Raw genomic sequence first — 18,080 nt, 5'->3', positions numbered from 1 at the left:
TTTTACAAAGTGACTTGGTACATATACTGATCTTTCTTTTCTAAAATGTATACATTTAAAGATATAATGAAATTCATCACCAATGTCATTAAAACAACATAATTTACATTTTCTCTCATCTCTTGGTATCCTATTCCATCTCCCTTTTTCAACTGGTAAACTACGAAAGTGGAGTAAAGGGATAACTTTGTTTAAGGGCAGGGACGTAAGGTAACTTTCAAATTCAATCTGAGATTTCAGGAGAGAGTATGTTTGGCCTTTTGGGAACTGTCTATATCTGAGCTCCAAAGTTGAATAGGATTGTCATTTAAGATTGAGTGAACTGTGTTTTGTATCCAGGAAGATGAAATAGGAGACTGTGAGAGCCATACATAACTCAAACCAATGTTATTAAAAATGTTCTCTATACATGAAACCCAGCTACAACCATGGGTACCTTCATTGTGGAGATTACACACGATAGAATATAGGATTGAAGACAACTTAAGTGGATTGGTTGTACATAATTTAGACCAAAACGTTACCATGTGTGTTTTAACATCAACAGAAAGTGGGATTCTACCTAGTTCACCAAAAACATGAACAATGGGGTACTTTTTTTTAATCGGTAGTAGTTTTCTCATGAAACATATGTGTACATTTTCAAGATTTTACAGATACAAACTGGTTTCTTCAAACCATAACATCTCTTATCCAGTTAATGATGAAAGAACAAACACTCATGTTACGAAACTTAGTTACAAGGAAGTGAGGCTGTACAGTGTTAGGCGATAATGAATGGTCAGCGAATAGTTGACGGACATAGCTGTTGCTGATGCAGAGAAAAATGATTTGTATTAGCATATGTTGTTTGAACACCTAGATACAAGTAATCCAACTTAAACACAACCATTTTGCCGATTGGAAATGTGTGTTTCACGTATGTTCATGACGTTCAATAATTATTTTGTCACTGGCTTATACGAAAAAACTAAACTCAAAATTTGGTAGAGAAGCCGTTTTGTCTACTGATCCTATTGTCATAGGAAAAAATAATTTCTGTCTACAATGAATCAGTGTATTACTTTATGTGTTTCAACACAAGATCATAAGGTTCGGAATAAAGAAGTCTCTTGTTGTAATCATGTTTTTTTTGTTTCAATATGTCTATGAATATTACACAATAAAGCAAACCAAACATGTTCTTCGAGAGTGTGTCTGAGAAGTTCATTCATATGCTTTGACCTTTGTATATTATGCTTGTTCACATAGCCAAGGGAAGACGACATTTCGCAAGCAAAGCTTTCATGACTGATGGCGGTTCTGGTTCTTCCAAACAACTTATGGCAACACACAGTAAGTCTGTTTTATTTGGGTCGCGTGTCAGCAACACGTGACAAACAGGATCTTGACTGATCATCAATTTGTTACCTGAAAAGTACCTGGGGTAGTTCATGGTAACAAAGTATGCCCACATAAAGTATTATTATGAATGAAACTTACAAACTCTTGTTACACGAAATGAAACCATTAAAGTTAATGTAATTTTATGTGCGTCATATGGAATGTTTGTATGACTGTTATGCTTAAGAAACATACAAGCATGTATTAGTCTTGCTTTTTAAGGTCATGGTTCTGGTATTAGGGGGTAGGCGCACTTATATGTACTGTCCTTTGGGGTTTAGGACTATTTGTCCAAATGAAAGAAAATGCTATTCGGAGTTTGCCAAGAAAACAACATCTCAATGATATCATGTGTGTGCAGTTTCTGTAGACGCTGTCATCTTTAATTAGATTTATTGTGCTCCTTCATACAAACTGCGAATCTGACCAGGAATTGTAACTAACTGTTCCGGTCGTTTCGACGATCAGTGTCATTAGTGACAATCAGTGTCATTAGTGACAATCAGTGTCATTACAATGTCATAATGGTCAAATAGCCAATTCCCTTCCACTCAGTCTCCCACTTGAACTCAAATATCATAACGAAAATATGATTGGTAATTGGGTCGTTTTGTTTTGATTCACATCTATGCATATAGAATGACATCCACAATACTTCATGGTTCCATTTGTCTTTGTTTCCTCATCTCGAGCACACGACTAGCAACTCTCTCCTTTTGTATCATTATTTTATGTGGAGGGATACTCGCGAAAGCCCTTTCCACTCATATTTCAACCAGCACTGTGTGATTTAAGGTCAGAAGTTGACTTATTAGACTTTTATCACAGCCTCAGTAAGACGTATACTCATGATTGCTCAGGTTAACACTTGACTTGCCCATGCACGTGTTTATGACCAGACAGGTCACCTCATGCGCACCGTTTTCGCTAACAATTGATATTATAATTCATGGATTGTGCTTTGTAAACATATATGCATATGACACAGTTGGGATCAGAAGGCGTGTACGATGAAGGGGGGCGTTCCACAATTGTAGTGTATATGGATTGCACACCTAGAGACATATAAACAATTGACACACAACAGTCTTGCTCTTTGAAAATGTATGTTACATGTACGTTCATCACGTTTCATTCATTGATTGGTTTATACACCATGTTCACCCAGCTGAAAACTTGGTACAGACGAGAAGCCTTCTTGGCTACTGCCCCTATTGCCAAAATGTTTAATACAACACTAATATAAACATGCACGCAAGTCAAGACATGGTACGTTTGGTATAGTGAGATATGCAGTAACCAATAATTGTCACACGATCGCGAGGTGACATCCAAATATATGTTGTTAGTGAAAAATATTTGTATTTTGTCTAGAGTGTGTCACTTTATGAAAATGTATTTCGACTCAAGAGAAGAAAATCTCACATTGTAATAATCTTTGTAAGGAATATTTGAAACAGCTAATACTGTCATGTGAATATTACACAATGAAAAAAGCAAAAAATATCAAATAATTTGAGAATGCCTGTGAACTTTGAACTCAGTTTACAGTGCCAGGTTAGGGAATGTGATTGTAATGTACTGAGTAAATCTGAGAATGTCATTCGTATATACTTTGACCTCTATTTATTTTTGCTTGTTCACACAGTTAAGGGAAGACCACATCTCACAAAAGAAGCCTTCGCGGCAGATGACAGTTCTGCTTCTTCCCTGCACCTAATGACAAGGCGCAGTAAGTTTGATTTATGTGGATGGCTTGTCAGCAACACCTGTCAAACAGGGTATTGACATATCATCACGAATTTGTTACCTGAAAAGTACCTGCGGTAATTCATTCTAACAAATTATGGCCACACAAAACATTCAGATTGAAGCTTACAAACTTTTGAATTAAAATGAAACATTAAATTAATGCAATCTCATATCCGCCACATGGGATTTTACATGACTATAATGCCCAAGAAACATATTGGCCTCCCTTTCTAAGATCTTGGTTCAGATACTAGACATTAGATGCAATCATTACACTTTCCTCTGTGGTTAAGAAACATAATGTCCAAATGAAAGGGAAAGGTATTCAGTGTTTATCGAGAAAACATCTCAGTAATAGCATATGTGTGCAGCATGTGTACAGGACAGGTGAGGAAGTAGACATCCTCAATGAAACTTATTGTGCTCCCCTTCTTGGTGGCCTGTTTCTGTACATACATATTAATAAGAACATGTTCTCTTAATTAGAAGCCCCGGGAAAAACATTCAGAATGCTTTGTGATAGACATGTTGTACCATTTCGCCACCGCTTTTTATCACCATTCATGGACGGTTTTTCTTAAACATATGCAAATGACACAATTGTGATCACACAGTGCTGTTTACGATGGAGGGCGTTGCACAACAGTAGTGTATATTCAATTTTCGTGATAAAACAGCTAGGAGCAACACATTATGTTTTAGCAGTATCAAAAAAGAGATTGTTGAACGTTGTTGCATCCCATTTAACACATGGACATAAATATACTGCAGTGTGAGACGAGTTTGAGAATGATGGATCAGTTTTTAATCTCGGTAAACATACAATAGCTTCCTCCTGCAGCTCTCGTCGTCCCAGGTCCATCAAGCAAAAGTTGTCATTTATAAATAAATAAAAATAAATAAAAATACATGTCATAACATAACAGGGACATAATTAGTACATCACCTCACGCTAAATTTTAAATTATTTATTGGTATTTATTGGTATCTTATCTTTCTTGGGACAAAGCTATTTTATGGCATGCATTACCAAAGCAATATTTGTGAAAAATGAAGTCAAGACAATATTTGAATAGGATCTTCTATACTCTCGTGGCTGAGAAGGTTTAAGTTATAATCTGACTTCCTTATACTAAACAACTATAAACACATCAGCTTGAGTCCATAACGTTAGATGTAACCATGATTTATGTAACTACATTTGATAAAATACATTATTGTTATCGTCAATGTTAATTTCAAATTATTTGCCTCTGCAACAGAATGGTTATTTCGTCAATATTGTTTATAAAATTCTACGGAATCTCGGGGATTTGGTGTTTCAAAAGGCGACTCTTCAAAGCGTTTACTGAAAAGCCTCATCGCGTCTAGCTTTTCTTCCTAAGGCTCAAAGTCTGTGATGCCGGTTCCCAGAAACGTGGAAACCTGTTCTAACCCTGTCGCAGATCGTACACTGAATCAATGATAGATAGCTTTGAGATATATTCAGCAATAGTCCAGAAATGGCTTCTGTGAGATGAGCATACGTTTTAACCACTAGGCTACACCACCCAGGTCTGAAGAGGCACTGATGAGCTTTGAGCATGTACTTGTATACGAGGATATCATTAAACAAATCTTTGCGGATGTTGGTTTTTGGTATTAGTCTCAGTTCTTCTGTCAATACTTGCAGAAATGATCGATCCAGTAATGAAGCCGAGAAGAAACAGTGACATGGAGCAACGGATAATCTTTTAAAGAACAACCGATACGATGATCCTGGAACAATTCTGGTCAACCAAGCAACACTAGTCTGCAAGATTTATAGAATCTGCTGTTACGCTTAGGTTGCAATACGGCGAGAAGAGTTGATATATTCGGAAAAGATCGACATAGAACGGTTATATTTCTCAAGGAAATTGTCCAGTTTTGCAACCGCTGTGGAAATTGTCATTATGTTTGTTGGAAATAACTCTTAAGGCTTTGTGTGTTGTGTTGTCGATGGAAACTGTTTGCATGATCTGAAAATTACTTAGAGGAAATTCCCTGTATTTTAGTGATTGCAAATATTAAATTCTGCATGCATACCCCACTGAGTTAATTATGTTATATGCAAATGTTCATAACTAAAGTGCCCTGGCGCAGGTTTCTTACAATGAATGAGTGAGTTTGATTTTACGCAGCAGTTTCAAAGTGGCATCGAACCGAAGTCTTACGTCATAGACTTCGGACTCAAGTGCTGGGAATAGTTCTTTCACAGGTCACAAAAAGAAACAAAGAGAAATCGTAGAGAAATACGGAGTTCCCTCATAATCATTTCTGTATGGAACACTACATGAAATTGGTTGGTTTGTTGGTTAACTTCGTACTCAGCAATATTCCATTCTATGACAGCGGTTTGTAAATAATCAAGTCTGGATCAGACAATCCGTCATGAACATGTGCACGATCTACACCAATGAGCCACGATAACATGTCAACCATGTCAGCGAGCCTCACCAGTTGATCCGACTTCGCCTCTTACAGCAAGTATGGGTTGTCGAAGACCAATCGTAACCCAGATCGTCACGGGTCTGACCTACCATAACAAGTAAAACTGATTTTGAACATCTAAAATCTAAAAAAAAATGCCTTTTAGAGAAACATTATTCATTCGAAATTAAAATGACGCTACACTCGGAAACATCCAGCTATGATAACGGTGGAAACTGGAGTCTGGAGCAGAATATCCAGTTTTAGGATTATTTGGCCGGGCTCGATGACTTAGTAGACAAGTCATTGTATCTATCCCATTCTCATAGATTGATCATGGTCACTGGATTTTCTTGTCCAGACCAAATTATTTACAGACCGCCGCCATATAGCTGGGATCTTTTTGAGATCCTTCAATTTAACAGAAGAGCGAAGGATTAAGCTGTTGTATTGAGGATGGAACAAGGTCTACCTGAACGCAAACCCATATACTTGTTCGTCCAACTCGGAGACAGGAACAACTAGATCGCGTGACTCCCGTTCAGCTTCGAACTCGGCTAAGGATCCCTCCATGATGAAGGCAAAGTTGTCATCCCATCTCTTTACAGACCGTCACCATACAGCTGGAGTGCAGCGTTAAACAATCAAAGCAAACTTGTTCTCATGTGGAAATGGTGATGTAAAAGGGATGATCATTAGTCAAACCACGGAGTCTTGACATAAACTTGACACGAGGATCCTCATACGCCAAAATGTAGCATACACGAGTCAGTATATTGCACAACATTACACAAAGTATTCCATATATATTTGTTACCTGTTCTGCACTACATGAACAACTGCCCCAACAAATTCACAAAGTTGCCATACAGACAAAAGGAACTTGCACAAACGAACATTTAGTGGTAAAAATAAGACATTTTTCCTTACCAAGGATTTACCTGGACCTGTATGTAAGTCTGGATATATTTGACTCAAAGTCTGCTGAAATTTCAGTAAAATTACCTCCACTAGAACTAAACACGTTCAATTCAAGCTAGTGCAATTGTTTTTAAATCATTGTCGATGGTATGTAAAAAGTGAACAAAAGGATCTTAATGAATTTTTGTATCCTGTGCGATCGTTCAATATTTTTCTGTGTGTATTTTGGAAATATTTTAGTAAGCAGTGATCAATACATGAGCTTTTGTACATGCAAATGAGTTTGGTATTTGGATCAGAAAATACTTCATTTCCGAGTCAAGAATTTGGGTCAAGGTGATTTCTAACTCACAATCAAAGCACTTCTTATAATAGTAATATTGTTTTTGTTAAATTAATCCCTCGGATTGTATATGATTTTATACTTCCCACACTGTGTAGAGAGTGAGTAGATATGGTTTACGTTGGTTTTAGCGATATTCGAGTAATATCATGGCGAGGAACATTAGAAATTGTCCTTCACACATTATTTCATCACTGTACATGTCAATCGAACCTGGGTCCTCTTGTCAACGCTTCAATCATTAGGCTAACCCACCGCCCACAGTGATAATTTTAACTGTTTATCTATATAACACTTACATTGGTGGTTGCAATGAGGGAGGAGAGGTCAGCATGACATAATCCACACTGGTGACGCCTACAACCACGGATCAGATGATGACAGGCCAGAAATCCAGTCATACTCTTAAAATAGAGTAGGGGAACTGTACTTTCAATGTACGATTGTCGAAATTGGGAGATATATGGGATTGAATCAATGTTGATACAATAAAAATGGATGTTTTGAGAATGCATTTCCACGTGGATTTCATTCAAAGTAAAGCTGTTCGTTCAGTTATCCCCCTTGTTAGGTGACTGGAGTATGACTTGAAAATTTCAGGTTTACAATTTTCAGTCAGCACTGTGATTTCACCCTGAACACACTGACCATGCACAGATGCAAGAAAAGTATCGGAAACAAATGGTCTACAGTAATTTATCGACCTGCCTGAAAAACGTCAAGATTCATAATGACATCCCATGCACGTGTAGGAGGCTCCCACGTTGTGCACCTGTTTCCCATGCATTGTGTTTGTGTGGTGATACCGTGAAATGATGCTACATACACACGATGAATGTCATTGTAACGTTCCTCACTGGGTTTTCTTTCTACCAGACTTCAAAGTTCAGGTTTTTTGAACAGTATACTATATCGGCAGCAACCCCCAGTTCTAAAGCACTGTATGGCCTTCCCTGTATACTGATGTGACCGTCCTGCAGTGTAAACACAGTATTGAGGGAAGACATTAAATTGCAATAAGACTCATTAACCTATGGTGTGTGTTACTTGTCAGAAAAGAACCCATTAAAAAGAGCTGATCATTGTGTGCTGTAGCCTTAGTACCTCCAGGAACAAAACTTAACCCAGTCCTTTTGTTTCTGCCTTGTGGCAACGGCTCATGGGATACAAACAAGAGCCCATGGCCAGACATTTGCCAAGAAAGATTTAACTTGTTCAAAACTGGGATTTAACAAAAATGACATACTTTCTTAAATTCAGAGTCTCTTGACACTGTATGTGAACAGTACATTCGAATGAAGCACTACAGCATGATCCTCTCCACTAGTGTGCGAGGCGATGGCAACCGATATGATGCATCTAGACGTCGGTTACAATGTGACGTAATGCAAAAGTATTCGATTACGAGGTGATTGCGAGGGGACAGACTAGAATAGCCTGGCAGTGTGACGTATTGCAAAAGGTGCACATCAAGTGTTGTCTGATAAAGTACTGTCGGCACTTTTGATCTTAGAAAGTGATATGTTGGTCAACCTGACTAGTAAGACCAAGCCATCCATTGTGTGTAACTGTAACGGAAGACATCAACATGCAAAGAAATCAGGTCACTATCGTAGAGTATAAATGCTGGCATTGGCTGCGGCCAGGGTTTCATTCCTCAGTGTTATGATGGCCATAAGTCTATGCTAATGTGTAGGAGATACTATTGTCTTAGGGTTCTCGCTTTGAGCAGAGTAGGCTAAGACTAAATAACAGTCTCTGATGTGCTACTTTGTAACATTTCACATATTTGATGAAGGTCTCCACATAAATACTGGGTAAGACAATCCAGCACTAGGCATGAGCCATGATCTACACAATTGGTTTACTATGACATACATACACCAAGTAAATGAGTGTTTGGTTGTTTAATGCCACGCTGGGCCAACATTCCAGCTACATTGTGGTCCGACCAAGTAAATGAGCTTCACGAAGCAAGGTAACTCCCATTCTAACACACACCCTAACAATAATTTTTGAGAAAAATGAGCTTCTTTTGTTTGGCTGTTCTTGTTGTTTACTGCTACACTCAGCAGTATTCTTGATACATGACTGCAATGTGTAAAACAATAAAATCGAATCTGGATCAGACAGTTCAGTGATCAACAACATTAGCACAAATCTAAGCTGGGGGATATGATGACGTGTGTCAAGCAAGTCAGTGAACCTGGCCACCCGATCGAAAGTTTTCTCATAAGAAACTGACGTTTTTACTCAAATTCGAAATATCTCAAATGCCAACGTATTTTGTTTAACGCCAAATTCCAGTTATGTATACAGTCTACAAATAATCGAAGAATGACAGGTACATATTTGTTTTTATTTTGTTCAATCCAGCTGTATGATTACAGTCTGTAATTAATCAAAACTTGACCAGACAATCCAGTGATCAACAGCACGATTATAGATCTACATAACTGGGATACGATGACATCAGTCAACCAAGTCTAAGCGTGACGACCTGATCCTCGTCTCCGACAAAAAAGTAAAAAATCAAAAGTACTTTTACACAAATGGCCAGACGAATTTTATTTCTTGTTCTATGAATCTGCTTGTCATATTTTTTCATGAATAAGAATTTTTCACAATCAAATAAAAAAAAAATCTGAATTCTTTTGTTGGTCCATTTTGGAAACTTACAACAATATTATTTGGTAATTTGATTTTGTCTCATATACATTGTTTAAGGGCAGCCTTCCCTGTATACCGATGTGCCATCCTGTAGTGTACACTCTGTATTGAAGGAAGACAATGCATTAAATTGCATCAAAACTCACTAACCAATGGCTAGTGTTACTTGTCAGAAAAGATCCCATTCAACAAAGAGCTGATCATGTATGCTGCATACATACACTTCATACATTGCCAAAAGCAAAATACTTTGAGTATTTAAAAGGACTATTACTTTGCATGGTGATAATATTGCATGTGGATAAAATCTGCAAAACAAGAAATAAAATTGGTCTGGACTAAGGTAACATTACATTATATATATGGTTGAAAACTGTTCAGACTTGTAACCATTTACCAATATGACTCCAGAACAATATATTGCACACTAACACAATCTTCCAATTTGAATGAAGATTTGATAAATCATATAGATCTTCAAAACATTTTTCTTAGAAAAAGTTAAATATTCTGAATACAAAGCACAGTAAAATCTATAACAACAGGCAGTTGTCAGACTCAAAGGTCAGCCAATAAGAACAGCAGGACTTATTCTGATGAATAAAAGAGATTAGAACACAAGGCTTTAAGCCTCCACTAACAAGCATTCAATTAAAAGGTACTCAAAACAATTATAATTTATGCAACATGTTCATAAATAATGTTTATAAGAACTGAAATCAGATGCACTAAATCACACACTTCTCCACATTTCACATGTATGCTACTGAGTGAGTGAATGAGTTTAATGGCCACACTCAGCAATAATCCAGCTATATGGTGGCTGTCAGTAAATAATCGAGTGTACACCAATCTGGTGATGAACAGCATGAACAATTCAGCGAGCCACCTTTCATGATGAACATGAGCATCCTTCTTCCCAACTGGAATACAATGACATATGTCAAACAATTCAGCGAGCCTGTTAGTCACCTTTCGTGATGAACAACATGAGCATCCTTCTTCCCAACTGGAATACAATGACATATCACAAACAATTCAGCGAGCCTGTTAGTTACCTTTTATGACAAGCATGGGCCACTGCAGATCAGTTCTAGCTCTCACCTTCACGGCTTGTTTTCCACTAAACAACAAAAATGTGATGCAACACGAATTATAAATATATAGCAATTATGAGCTGGAAATCACTCTTTGACACATATATCTTTATCACAATATTTCATTTGAATCCACTGAACAACAAAAATGTTGCAATATTAATTATGAGTAGTAAATCACATGTCAACACATGTATTTTTACTGTGATAATATTTCATTTGTATTGCACTTTGCGACAAAAATGTTGTGCAATATGAATCATAACACAATACTGAACTCTACATCACACCTTCACATATATACATCTTTAGCATAACATTTCATTTATTTCATATTTCACTGAACAACGAAAACGTTGTACAATATGAACTGTGGGATCTGGAAAGTCAGTGGCCATGGGCCATTTTGCACATTAGAATAAAAAACGTTGAAGGGCAAAGGCCCATTCTGAATTCAGAACATGACTAATGATCCTGAAAATGGCCCCCTAAGTTCACTTTCCCACTTTCACTTTGAACTATGAAACAGTATTGAATTAACCAGCTACAATGCTCACCAAACCTAGACCTGTATCCTTACCTTGTAACTTGCATTCCATTTTGTCATGTACTTGAATTATCAATCAAGCAAATACTCTAAACTACATACCATCATATGAATCTCTACCACATTAACAAGCTTCTTGAATTCCATCGTACAATCACAGGCAAACTAAAATGCAAATGGGTTTGCACAGCATGGAGAATATGAATCTTATACTGGTATGCAAGGGAGCGTACTCCCTCGCTTCGGTTTGAAAAATGTTTCACACGTCAAAATGAAATATCACCACCATCAAAGGTGCACTCCCATTTCCTCACCTGGTTGTGCTCTCTGATTTCCAACCCCATATTTAATAATTACTCACATGAAATATGGTTTATTCGACATTTTAAGCACCACTTGTGGTACTCAGATTGTTCTTCGCCTCCTTCAAAAAATATTTTTCTAACCCAAGTGAGGGAAGTAAGCAGGTTGCCAAGCTTGCTCACATGTAAGAAGAAAGGTCATATTCTCTATGCTGCAAAACCCCATTTGTGCTACAGATTGCCTGTGGCACAATGAAAGTGTTGTGCACTATAGATGGTTGGTTTGTTATTTAATGCCGCACTCAGCAATATTCCCGCTATAAGGTCTGTAAATAATCAAGTCTGCACCAGTTAAAGCCAGTGATCAACAGCATGAGCAACGATATACGAAACTGGGATAAGACAACATGAGTCAACCAAGCGAGCCTATGACCCGATCCTGTTAGTTGCCCCTTCTGACAAGAATGGATTGTTGAAAATCAACTGCAACCCAGATGTTCATGGATGTTTAACACTATGAATTATTAAGCAGCCATGTTGGATGAGGAACTGACAGTCTCTCCATGGCTTCTCTAGAGAGAGGTTCCTGGGGAGTGAAATGTGGCAAGTTAGACAAAGCATGATTTAATGGATGCACATATGGATGAAAATGTTGGAAGTTTGAGTTTGAGTTTGAAATAACTGATTCCCTTTCAGGTGGCTTACAAAGCTGATGAGATTGAAATTCTTTCTCAGAGTCAGTTTTTGACTTTTGAAGGCAAGGTTTTGAATGTGCAGTATCTCCTGTGTCCTCTAAATTTTGCTGAGCTGTTTTGCGAGGAACAGAATCCATTTCCGTTTTAACCTGATTCTCTACTTTGGCCTCACTTGACTCTTTCTCTGTCTGATATTCAGACATGTCACTCTGATAGAGCAGTGGGGTGAGGGTTGGGAGGGCAGAGAGTCGGCCGCACTTTTTCTTGTGGTGAGACAGTTGAGTGTATTGACAGTATGCAGCGCCACACTCACTACAAACATATGGCTTCTCACCCGTGTGAATTCGACGATGTCGCACCAGAGAGCTTCGAAGAGAAAATCTACCTCCACACAAGTCACACATATATGGTTTCTCTCCTGTGTGGGTGCGTTCATGAGTTGTTCGTTGGCTTGTTTCTGTGAACGATTTCTCACAATAGTGACACTTATAAGGCTTTATTCCATTATGAATTCTTGTGTGATTAGTGAAAGAACTGAGCGAATTGAAGCTCTTTCCGCAAACATCACACTGGTAAGGCCTTTCACCAGTGTGGATGCGATAATGCTTTTCCAAAGTTGGACGTGAGGACAAGAATTTGCCACAAGTCTCGCATCTGAAAACCTGTGAATCCTGTTTCTTTTCCTTCTTTTCCTTTTCCTTATCTTTTTCTTGTTTTTTAGGTTTTATGCTCCGTTTTCGTTTCTTATTCTGAGACACAGCTTCTGTTTCTGATTTTCCACCATCCTCAACATCAAACCACAAACCATCCTCAACATGATCATCTTCAGCATGATCTGGAGAACACCCACCTACATCCTCCAACAACTTCACGTGTTCCCTCTTTCCATCACTTTGCTCTTTCTTAGAATCTTTCTTTGATTCATCTTTCTTTCGAGGTTTAGATGATTTACGTCTGCCTTTAGCATTCCTGCAATGGGATGCTTTTCCTTTCACCTCCTCATCCTCCTCCAGGACTTCTGATTCGATGACTCGTGTCACACTTAAAGCCATATTGGCCTGAATCTGAGATTTCCTTGGAGAACATTTCCTTTTGGGGGCTATACGGGACAAGTTCTTTTTCTCAATGGCTTGGACTCTTGTTGGTTGGCTTGAGTTCAGACAATGCTGATTTTTGCCTGGTTCCTTCTCCTCAGGTTCCTCTTTCACGTTCACGACCTCCAGGGTAGGTTCTTTGCCTGAAACTAAAACTCTTGAATCACACAAGACGTTGGAAGGCAAACTGTGAAACAACATATTATGTTCATTAAACAGATGTGTTTAAAGTTCCAGGTAATCTAGTAACAGTTAAGTTTCGGGGACTGGCAGCATTCACTTCCATTTACACCTGCAATGTTTCTGTCATTTGGGCCTTAGCATTAATTAGAGATTTAGCAATTACACTGCTGTGTCTGGTGGCATTCGCTCCCATTTTTTACCCTCAGCGTTGGACGGGTTGCGACATTTCCGTCATTTGGGTCTTAGCATTAATTTTAGATTAACAATTACACAGCTACGTCTGGAGGCGTTCCCTCCCATATGTGACCCCAAGCGTTGTTCGAGTTGCAAAGTTTCTGTCATTTTGGCCTCAGCATTCTTTGGCTAGTAACAATTATGTTGGCGATGCTAGCTGCCACATAGCTAAAATCTTTTAGATTTACTATTAGCATTCCATTTCAAAATTGGGGTAGCCCACAAGAACCTCCGCACCCTTGGCCATTAAATCCACAGTTGCGTAGCTGTTTTTCCTTCAACTTAGTCCTCTTCTCAGGAAGGTGGGTTTTTACAGCAGTAATGCATTAATCCAACAACATCACATCAGGGGCACAAGAAAAGGGCCTAACATTGTAGCTTGGAATCAGACAATTTAGGAGAAACTTTGATAGGATGGGGATATTTAATGTTCTGTTTGTTTGTTTTTTGTTTGTCTGTTTTACTGTTTGTTTGTTTTTTGTTTGGGATTTTTCTTGTGTGTGTGTGTGTGTTTGTAAATACTTCACGACAGTTTCTGAGGTAGGAAACACAAGCTCTAAATGCATGTTCATTGTAGCTATGGACTGTGAGAGTACAACAGTGCAATCTAGGGTCTGCTCCAAAGATGTACACATTTGCATATTTTCCTTTGTCAAGGTTCTTAGATCCACACTGTCTCAGGTTACCAAGCTGTGGTTACCCATGAGGATGTTCTGGCAATATCAGTGTTTAGTTCATTTCACTTAACAGGAAACATGGCTGTATAATCCCCAGGGAGTTTAAAAATTATTTGAAGGTACGATAGTGTCCTGTGACCGTGAATAGTAATGTATGCAGAACCAGGAGCAGGTAATGCGCCTATATATGACTGCCATATAAGCGGCTATTACTGTTTCTAATATGAATCTCATGTTAATGTTTATTGTGTGATATTTGATTGCCAAACTATACAATGAGAAGTGTCAGTAAACAAACCTTTCAGGAAGTGCATAATCCTACATCAATAGAAATTCAAAATCATACATCATATTGTTAAAACACCACATCTTAACTGATGTTAAAGCCCTATTATTTAATAACATCCTGAGCCAACCTTGTTTTCGCTGCTCCTCCTTCTCTAGGTACTTCTGCTGCAACTTTAGGTATATTCTTTTCAACTTGTCATACTTCTTCTGTAGCTTATCTCGAGCTTCTCTCTCATGGGCAATCTTTTCGAATTCCGCCTCAAAGTCAACACAACCATGGGGAATTGCTTGTTCTTTTTCAGTGTCTTTTAATGTTCCTTTCACCCTGTGTTTCCTGTTGCCATGGTGAGTTGTGGCTTCATCATCCATGACAACCAGGCCCTACAGCTCAACTCAGCTCAGCAATCACACACTGAAAAAAGAATTAATTAGATATAGAAAGACAGTGGTTCAAGTGTTTACTTGTCATGACAAATGCCTGGGTTTGATTCCCCACTTAGGAGAATGTGTAAAGTCCATTTTTGGTGTACCCATGATTTAGCAGGAATACTGCTACAAGCAACATAAAACCATACTCACTCACTCCTAATTGGAACTACCAACTAATAAGAAAAATGAAAAAAAATAAAAATAAATAAAAAGTAATAACCTGTGTGTACAACAGCAATAATCTGTGCTCAAGCACATAATCTCATGTATGCCATGTACTTTCTAAGCCCATCATTATCAACACACCTGGTCATACACCTAGAGTACACTCAATATTTCAAATGCTTCCTGAGGAGTATACAACCAAAGCAGTCTGTGAGTTGCTGACAGACTGACAGTAACATTATTGTCATTTCTTCCTACCCGGTACCCATTTACTGCTGGGTGAGTTAGTCGCCTCTTACGACAAGCATTCTTGCCTTTTATGGCAAGCATGGGGTGCTGAAGACCTATTCTACTACGGACCTTCACTGGTCTACTGCTAGGTGAACAGAGCTATATTCAAGAAAATCCTCTTTCACATAAATTTCACACATTAGATTCATATTGACAAATGTCTACAGCTTTAGTATTTTATCAACTCACTCAGCATATCACAAATACGACAACTGACTAAAGGTTTCATAGTCTACTTACTACATTCAGAGCTGCAACAAATCAACTGTGCGGCAAAAATGATACACATCATGAACACTCGGTGCAAACACGAATAATGACAAATACAATAACTAATACTGAACAACAACATAAACTGACCAACCAATCAACTGTTGATGTGTTGAATATGTCAACAGTTCATGTGTTATTCGGTATCTACTATATACAAAGAAACAATAAGAAACAGATACCTGTCATGTTGACCATGTAGACAGCGAATTTGAATTTGAATTTAACAGGACAATGAAGAGATACATTAAATAAAGGCTAACTTAAGAGACAAGAGTGTTAACTATCATCCCATCAATAACTCATATGTTCAAGTAAACAGTTCTCTATATAAAAATTAACAAATATTCAACTCTGCTAATCGTAAATATTGCGAATAAATGCACTGAAGGGGTTTATATGTTGTCCAATATGTACGTCAACAACAAACATTGATATATTCCATTTCGGATATGTCATTTCCATAAATGACATCCAAGTCAAGGAATAAAACACCTTTATAAAAGAATCATGAGTACTAAATTCTAATAATTCATTGAATTCATGAAGCCTATGGTCCAATTCAACAGGCATATGAGTGAAACACAGCGTTTAGCTTTACACCAGTTTAAGCAATATTCCAGCAAATATCACAGCAGGGGACACCAGAAAATGGACTTCACACATTGTACCCATGTGGGGAATCGAACTCGGATCTTCGTCGTGACGAGCAAGCGCTCTAACCACTAGGCTACCCAACCGCCCTGAGTGAATCACAACAGCCTTACTGTTTACCAGTGCTGGCCAGGTAACATGGGGCTTAAAGTCCAGGCCAAGATTGTTGTAATCACACCTCACAATTGGAAAACATGGGTTTGTTTGGGTGTGAGTGTGTGCGTGGGGTCTGCTTGTAACAGCCATGAATCATGCCGGTACTTTGCAAAAACTGACGCTGACTGTGTTGTTCCCTAACAACAACAAGCAACAGGCAGGGTAACATTAAGTACCATCATGTAATGTCTTTTGGAGGAAATGAAAATGAGGACATTTAACTTTCCAGATGCTCTGTCCACTAGACTATACCTGCACAGGTAGTTTTACAGTTCTTCATCAACAGGGTTGTAATTTCTAATTTTATTGACCTAAAAAGTAATTATTAATTGTCCTTGTCATGATATGGCTGAAATATTGCCGACACCACGATAAGTATTTACTCACTCACTTGACTATAGCTGCGGTCTTATCATATACTGTGCTCAAGTGACTGTGCCATTTTAAAAGCAGACACTGTTAATATATCCACGCTGATCAGGCACTTGGGCTTCCACTGAGTAAATCAAATCCAGGCTGTATGTGTTCAGCAACACTCATTAACCTTTAATGGTGAGATTGTATACCACCAAGTCATTGAACTTTAAATTTGAGTCATCAGTTAGTGTAAGAATGTTACAAAAGTATTGTCATGAAAACCTCTGAAGCAAAGTTACATTTTTACAAACAAGAAGACAATGGGATGCCTGGCAGCAAGCCATGCATGTAACTTTCTGGAAACTGAATTTCTGTTGGTACATTTCAGTGCTTTACTGTCTCATAAATGTCAGCCTACACATCGTGCTTAGCAAACACACTGGACAACTTGTCAAATTCTTGGAGCTTTCACATATCTCAAATCATATACACATAACAAAACGATAGCCTGTGCTTCATCCCCTCCTAAACTCTATCGCCTATCCTCATCTTGTTCTCAGCTCTAGGAAATCAACTGACTTGAGAAAATGCTAAAAGATTTTTTTTCAGATTATTTTAATCATATATCTGCATGTTCCAGGGTTATTTCTTAAGTAGGCATGTACATATAGTTCCTACTTGAGTGAATTAAAAATTTCCTGCTCTGTGTCAGATAAATTTTACAGCTATTTGAAAGCGACTTCGGTAAATTTATTACATAATTTAGTATAGCCGTACATTGAAAAGCAGCTTGTGTTTAATGAGTCCACAGACGTAAAAAATAACAGCGATAAGAACGCTATTCCGAGGAGTATCCACATCCGATGTTTGATTCTCCAGATGACTTATCATTCCACGAATGCGTCGTCTGCAAACCCTCAGCGCACGTAACACTTTAATTCCACGCGTAAATGAAAGTCATACCTTCGACAAACGTAAGATATGAACAATTCATTACCTTTGTTTTCAAATACTAATTAGAAACAAACGTCTTGGAAATAACAATTAATAATTCTCACATCTGTTTTCTTTCACGATTCCAGCCTTCTATCTAAGGGCAGGTAACTCTCGTTTCAACCTGG

General features: G+C 38.0%; 1 protein-coding gene across 3 annotated transcripts; it reads right to left on the bottom strand.

Moving 5' to 3' along the window:
• Positions 1-9,201: 9,201 nt before the first annotated feature.
• Positions 9,202-18,068, bottom strand: LOC137281324 (uncharacterized). Of its 3 annotated transcripts, none has more exons than XM_067812495.1 (3): positions 18,018-18,068; positions 14,766-15,049; positions 9,202-13,404 (listed from the first exon to the last, which is right to left on the bottom strand). In XM_067812495.1, exons 2-3 carry the CDS (start codon positions 15,004-15,006, stop codon positions 11,981-11,983), a joined length of 1,665 nt encoding a protein of 554 aa, XP_067668596.1. In that variant the 5' UTR covers positions 15,007-15,049; positions 18,018-18,068; the 3' UTR covers positions 9,202-11,980. The 3 variants fall into 3 exon arrangements, with proteins under 3 accessions (XP_067668596.1, XP_067668599.1, XP_067668598.1); XM_067812498.1 differs by having other exon boundaries at positions 11,885-13,398; positions 18,018-18,067; XM_067812497.1 differs by having other exon boundaries at positions 11,885-13,404; positions 17,957-18,053.
• Positions 18,069-18,080: the final 12 nt, after the last annotated feature.

The sequence above is a fragment of the Haliotis asinina genome, chromosome 4, assembly GCF_037392515.1.
Source record: "Haliotis asinina isolate JCU_RB_2024 chromosome 4, JCU_Hal_asi_v2, whole genome shotgun sequence".
Classification (NCBI taxonomy): Eukaryota; Metazoa; Mollusca; class Gastropoda; order Lepetellida; family Haliotidae; genus Haliotis; species Haliotis asinina.
The sequence above is the reverse complement of the archived record's forward strand: the minus strand, read 5'-3'. Positions and strand labels throughout refer to the sequence as shown.